Source organism: Microtus ochrogaster, chromosome 5 (assembly GCF_000317375.1).
Source record: "Microtus ochrogaster isolate Prairie Vole_2 chromosome 5, MicOch1.0, whole genome shotgun sequence".
Taxonomy (NCBI): domain Eukaryota; kingdom Metazoa; phylum Chordata; class Mammalia; order Rodentia; family Cricetidae; genus Microtus; species Microtus ochrogaster.
In genome coordinates this window covers 49,178,459-49,185,259 of record NC_022012.1, presented here as the reverse complement: position 1 = coordinate 49,185,259, position 6,801 = coordinate 49,178,459, and the positions used below count along the sequence as shown (strand labels likewise).

The following is a 6,801-nucleotide window of genomic DNA, read 5'->3' as shown; positions in this document are numbered from 1 at the left end:
GGGGCAGGGGTAGAACTGGAGGAAGGGGCAGGGGTAGAACTGGAGGAAGGGACAGGGGTAGAACTGGAGGAAGGGGCAGGGGTAGAACTAGAGAAGAGGGGGCAGGGGTAGAACTGGGGCCTGACGGAAGAGGTGAGCTTCCTTGCAAGGGTGAGTTTTACAGCATCAGCACCCGTGGCTGATCCATGAAGCCATTTCTCCATCTGCTGTGGGCTTCCACACATGTATCAGGTAAGATTCCCCGCGGAGACTGAGAAAGGGATGTTGACAAGGCCCTGCCTGCTAATATCCCCAAAGGCTGCTGAAACACCCACCTCCAGGATAACATTCATCACAAATTCAGAGCAGCAGTGGGTCCCATTTTTGGCATTTAGGAGTCTCTATCCATCCACCTGGGAAGTGTACACTGTGGAATATACTGGCCATATGACCAGCATGGCAGAGTGTGTGATGGAGAGGTCCTGGAGGTAGTGATGATGTGTGGGCAGAGTGTGTGATGGGGGGTTCCCGGAGGTGGTGATGATGTACTGATGTACTGATGCCTAGGCCTCAGTATCTCCCCTGGAGAATGGGGTAATTGACCCAGTGACCTCTTATGGTCCTTTGAACTCTCATATCCCACTGTTGACAAGTCATTACTTGTCATTGTCCTGGTAACCATGTGGGACAGTAGAAGGCTGAGTGGCCATATAGTGGTGATGGCGAGTTGTGTGCCCCACTGTGTCTTCACAGCGCTGACGGGGATTTCCAGGTTGGTGATAAGACCAAAGCTCTACTCAAGTACACGGGAGAAGTGACTTGGATCCCTCCAGCCATCTTTAAGAGCTCATGCAAAATCGATGTGACCTACTTCCCATTTGACTACCAAAACTGCACCATGAAGTTCGGCACCTGGTCCTATGACAAGGCAAAGGTCGACCTGGTCCTCATTGGCTCCTCCATGAACCTCAAGGACTACTGGGAAAGCGGCGAGTGGGCCATCATCAAAGCCCCGGGCTACAAACACGAGATCAAGTACAACTGCTGTGAGGAGATCTACCAAGACATCACCTACTCGCTGTACATCCGCCGCCTGCCGCTGTTTTACACCATCAACCTCATCATCCCCTGCCTGCTCATCTCCTTCCTCACGGTGCTCGTCTTCTACCTGCCCTCTGACTGTGGCGAGAAGGTGACGCTCTGCATCTCCGTGCTCCTCTCCCTGACCGTCTTCCTCCTAGTGATCACCGAGACCATCCCTTCCACCTCGCTTGTCATCCCCCTGATGGGGGAGTACCTCCTCTTCACGATGATCTTTGTCACCTTGTCCATCGTCATCACGGTCTTCGTGCTCAACGTGCACTACAGGACTCCGACCACCCACACGATGCCCACGTGGGTCAAGGCCGTGTTCCTAAACCTGCTCCCCAGGGTCATGTTCATGACTCGGCCAACCGGCAGCGAGGGAGATGCTCAGAAGCCAAGGGCCTTCTACAGTGCTGAGCTCTCAAACCTGAACTGCTTCAGCCGCACAGACTCCAAAAGCTGCAAGGAAGGCTACCCATGCCAAGACGGGGCATGCAGCTACTGCCACCACCGGAGGGTGAAGATCTCAAATTTCAATGCTAATCTCACGAGAAGCTCCAGTTCTGAGTCTGTCGATGCGATGCTGTCCCTCTCTGCTCTGTCACCAGAAATGAAAGAGGCCATCCAAAGTGTGAAGTATATCGCTGAAAACATGAAAGCTCAGAATGTAGCCAAAGAGGTAAATATGTGGTTTTTATTACAGCTTCCTTGTGCAGCGATGCATGGGACAGAGGTTAGGAAATTAGACTCTTGGGGGCTGGTGAAATGGCCTAGAAGTTAGAAGCACTTGCTGCTCTTGAGGAGGATGCAAACTTAGTTCCTAGTACCCACCTCGGATAACCCCCATAACTCTCACTCCAGGAAATCTCACCTTCCTTTGGCCTCCTCAGATACCCACGCACACATGTGCATGGGGACACACACACACACAGAGCCACACACGTGTATGTACACTCACACAGAGAAATTATTTAAATTTTTTTTTAAATTTTATTCTTCTAATATGAGAAATTTATTTTTCATAAAGAATTGGACTCCGGGGGGCTGGAGAGATGGCTCAGTGGTTAAGAGCATTGCCTGATCTTCCAAAGGTCCTGAGTTCAATTCCCACCAACCACATGGTGGCTCACAACCATCTGTAAAGAGGTCTGGCGCCCTCTTCTGGCCTTCAGGCATAAAGACAGAATATTGTATACATAATAAATAAATAAATATTAAAAAAAAACAAAACTACTATCTCACGCGTAGTCCAGGCTGACCTTGAACTCACCGTCTCAGCTCCCCCCAGTAGTCGGACTCCAGGCCCATGTTGTCATTGTATCCAGTCTCAGATTTATCCAGGGATAAGGGCCACTTCTTAAGTCAGCATCGATAGTAAAAGTATTCACTAAGGAGTCTGCAGAAGTAACCCTGAGATTGCACTATCTTTAGCCCCATTTTTCGGATGAGGACATTGAGATGAAATTTACTCAGATTCTTTTTTTTAAGATTTATTTATTTAAGCCGGGCGGTGGTGGAACACACCTTTAATCCCAGCAGAGGCAGGCAGATCTCTGTGAGTTCAAGGCCAGGCTGGTCTACAAGAGCTAGTTCCAGGACAGGAATCAAAAAAGCTACAGAGAAACCCTGTCTCAAAGAATCAAAAAAAAAAAAGATTTATTTATTTATATTTATTTATTTATGTACAATGGTGTTTTGCTGCATGTATATCTGTGGGGGGGTGGTGGATGCCCTAGAACTATAGTTACAGACAGTTGTGAGCTGTCATGTGGTTGCTGGGAATTGAAACCAGGATCTCTAGAAGAGCAGCCAGTGCTCTTACTGCTGAGCCATCTCTCCATCCCCTTACTCAGATCCTTATGCCTAGAAAGGCTCAGAGCTGGAGTAGAAACAGTTTGTCTCCAGCTGTTTCCTACCTGCTGCCTCGCAGAGTCACGGAAGTGGCGGGAGTGGTGTTATGTATCCTGCAGAGGGGCGGGTAAGACTCGGGCTGCGGACTTGAAGTGCTTACAGACAAGTCTTGGATATTCCCACAGAGTAACATGTCAAACAGCGCGTGAGGAGTCTAAGTTTACCATGACTGTGACTTTCAGGGTGCCACGGAAATAACACATTTACTCAAGCTCAGAAAGGGTTAAACCCACATCTCCAGCCCCGTTTCAGGGTGTGTAACTGAATTATAAAATTACATGCTGCTTCTTCATTATGTGATTATTGCTTCAAGATCATGGGCTCTCTCTCAACCCAGTTGCGGTTTCTTTGCTTTCCGAATTGTCTCGGAGTTTAATTACCATAGATTCTCCTTCCTGTGTCAAGCCTAATTTGAAGCTCATTATATATAATTATTCTTGCTCTTTCTCCTGCCTTTCACTCCATTGTCAGCCATTACGTCTGCTGTTTATCCCGTCTGGCCTTACAAATGAGGATGACATTTGGTCAGGTGGGCAATTTTGAAGGGGCGTGCTGAGAAAGAAAAATGTCAGACTCACCCGCCATGCTTACTCCACTTTGAAACAGATGTTAAACAGAAATTAGTATCCCCAACCAGACATGAATGAGTACTTTGAAACAATGTCAGATGATGTTGGAGTGTCGTCGCCGTCCTAACAAAGACTCCAGATCCTCCCGTAGAGGCATGCAAGCTTTAATCATGGAATTCAACTCAGAAAAAAAATAAGATATATATGTATATATTTAGATGTGTATATACGCATGTATGTACATATATACATGTACACATACATACTTCTGAGTGGTGGTACATACCTGTAATCACAGCCCTCAGGAGGCTGTGACAGGATGATCAATAATTTGAGGCCAACCTAAGTTGTTTAGACATGAAGACCATACCTTGCTTTCCTCAAACAAAAGTTCTCATTTGAAACGGAGCTAACATGGCCATATTTTACACCTGCTTCTCCAAACACAACAGTAGAGGTTGTTCACTGTACCAGTACTTCTTTAACTGCTGTGACCATCTGCCTGGAAGAAGCAGCTTGGGGATGTCTGTTCAGACTCACGGCTGCGGGGAAGAAGGTCCATCGTGTGGAGAAGGCATGGCGGCAGGAGCTGCCAGGCTGCATCCACAGTCAGGAAGCAGAGAGATGAATGCCACATCTCCACTGACTCTCATCTTTACTCAGTCTAGGGCCCGAGCACACGGAGTGGTGCCATCCACAGTTGAGGTGGGCCTTTCCACCGTTAGCAGTCCAGGCAGTCCCTCAGAGTCACCCCCAGAGGCTAACCTAATTTAGATAATCCTTCACAAGCATGCTCGGCAGCTCATCTCCCAGGGTTTCTGGATCCTGCCAAGTTGACAATCATTATTAATCATCACCATAGATTTCCTCGGATCACATCCGTAAGAGTCCCCGTCTGTGACATCAAATGGTTTCTCTACCATAACAGGATTTAATACTGAAAATGACCTCTCCTTCATGTTCTTTCATTGTTTTTTGTTTTTCAGATTCAAGATGACTGGAAGTATGTTGCCATGGTGATTGACCGTATCTTTCTCTGGGTTTTCATCCTGGTGTGCATATTAGGGACAGCAGGATTATTTCTACAGCCCTTGATGGCCAGAGATGACACATAAATCGTGATTGGTGTTCCCCGAGGCTTGCGGGTGCTGATGCTGGGCACCGTCTCCATAGCACCACACTTTACCCAGTCACCAGCTTTGGGTTTGCTATCTCAAGGGTTAGTTACTCAACTCATCTTGATTTTTGGCAAAAAGAAAAAAAACAATGTAGAAGAAAAATGTCTAGTTATTTACTATGGATAAATGAACACTTAACTAGCCTTGCTGGTAGAACATGGCAGAAGACTCCTTTTCTTGTGGTTGAAAATTAACTAGATAGAAAATCTTCCCATTCACAAATACTAAATCCACTAGCTCAGTATCTCTCTAGATTTGCTCATTTTTTTAGCCCATAGTCTCCTTGAAATTGTAGGCTATTTCAGCAGGGCCCACACCGATTCCTGTTTATTACTGTCTCTCCAAGCCCAAGGGCTGGTCTTCCGTTTCAGTGTTTGTGTTGCTGTTAAACTGCACAGTATTGCACCCCGAGGATCGCACCCGCTCTCACCCTCATTTGCTAATAGGCTACCCCCATCTATTCAAGTTGCTAATTTAGGAGAGCATCCTGTAGAGCCCTGCATGACTTTAATCTCAGCACTCAGGCGGCAGAGACAGAGGCAGGTGGATCTCTGTGAGATTTGAGTTTTGAGGCCAGCCTGGTCTAGACAGTGAGTTCCCAGCTAGCAAGGGCTGCATAGTGAATGCTATCTCAAAACAACACAAATCCCACAAACTGGACAACTTAGACACAAAGATTTTTCTCACAGTTTAGGAGCCTGAGAAGTCTAAGACCAAGGCTCCAGGAAGACTGTCTCGTGATGGAGGAAGGTCATTGGTTGATTAAATAAAGAAGCTGCTTGCCATGATAGGTTAGAACAGAACTCTGGGAGGAAGAGGAAGTGAGCTCAGAGACTCGACAGCTCTCCTCTCAGGGGCAGACGCCTCAGAAAGACACGATGCTCCACTCTTGCGGGCAGAGGCAAGAGCTCTGCTCTCTGAGGCACACGCGATGAAGCTCCGACACAGGATGGACGTAGGCTAGAATCTTCCCGGTAAGCGCACCTTGGGGTGCTACACACAGATGATTAGAAATGGGCTAGTCCAAGTGCGAGAGTTAGCCTAGAAGAGGCTAGATAGAAATGGCCAAGCAGTGATTAAAAGAATACAGTGTCCGTGTAATTATTTCGGGTAAAGCTAGCCGGAGGCGGCCAGGGTGCTGGAGATGCAACCTCGCCGCTCTAATTACTACAGTCTCGGGAGGAACCTTCCTCATAAAACATACCTTCCAGTGTGTCTCCAAGTGGCTGAAAGGGCTGGATTTTCTGGAGTCTTTTTACAAGAGCACTAAGCCCACTCATGGGGACAGGACCCCAGAACTAAGAGCCTCCCAGAGAGCACTGCATGGGAAGTTCACATGTGAGCTGTAAGGAACCATCCAGACCACAGGAGGAGCCGTCAGAGCAGGGCTTCACCACTTAGCACAAGGCTTTGGGTTCAGAGTTGTGCCAGGGACTTAGCAGCCCTGTGGCTTCTGCCCCTGGAGCCAATAGCAAACTTCCCACCTTAGCAGTGGGGATACCCGGAATGTAGAAGGGTGTCATCAGAATTGGTTCTGCTTCAGGAACTGATTTGCACCAACTGAGTTTCCCGTATTATCACTTCTGACTTGGAACCACAACTGGGAACAATAATTCACAGAGACCATTGGAGTATTTCTCACTAGCTGTGTTTTTTCTCTATGCAAAATAAAATTCGACCATTTCAATTCACTGCAGCTCATATTTCAGTAACTCAAAAGGAAGAGTTCTATAAAATTTGTTGGGTTAAAAATATCTTAACAGTAATGAAGATACAAGAGATGATCAAGCTATACAAACTAGGGTAGCTAACAAGAGATTTATCTCAAACCAGATTTTAATAGCATTTCCTCATGATAACAAAATGCCTGAGATAATCAACTTAACGAGTGGAAACATAGCTGGGTGGTGGTGGTACACTCCTTTAATCCCAGCACTGGGGAGGGGAGGGCAGAGGCAGGTGGATCTCTGTGAGTTTGAGGCCAGCCTCGTCTATAGACTGAGTTCCAGGACAACTAGGGCTACACAGAGAAACTCTGTCTTAAAAAAAAAAAAAAAAAGGAAACAGATTATTTGGGC

At 47.0% G+C, this 6,801-nt stretch overlaps 1 protein-coding gene across 1 annotated transcript in view; it reads left to right on the top strand.

Annotated features, from left to right (window-relative positions):
• The window catches only part of Chrna3 (cholinergic receptor nicotinic alpha 3 subunit), a 13,025-nt gene extending 7,474 nt beyond the window's left edge, over window positions 1–5,551 (top strand). Inside the window, exons 5-6 of the mRNA XM_005347385.3 lie at window positions 733–1,744; window positions 4,532–5,551. Coding sequence (XP_005347442.1) covers window positions 733–1,744; window positions 4,532–4,660 — 1,141 coding nt within the window. The 3' untranslated portion in view covers window positions 4,661–5,551. The remainder of the gene's footprint in view (window positions 1–732; window positions 1,745–4,531) is intronic.
• Window positions 5,552–6,801: the final 1,250 nt, after the last annotated feature.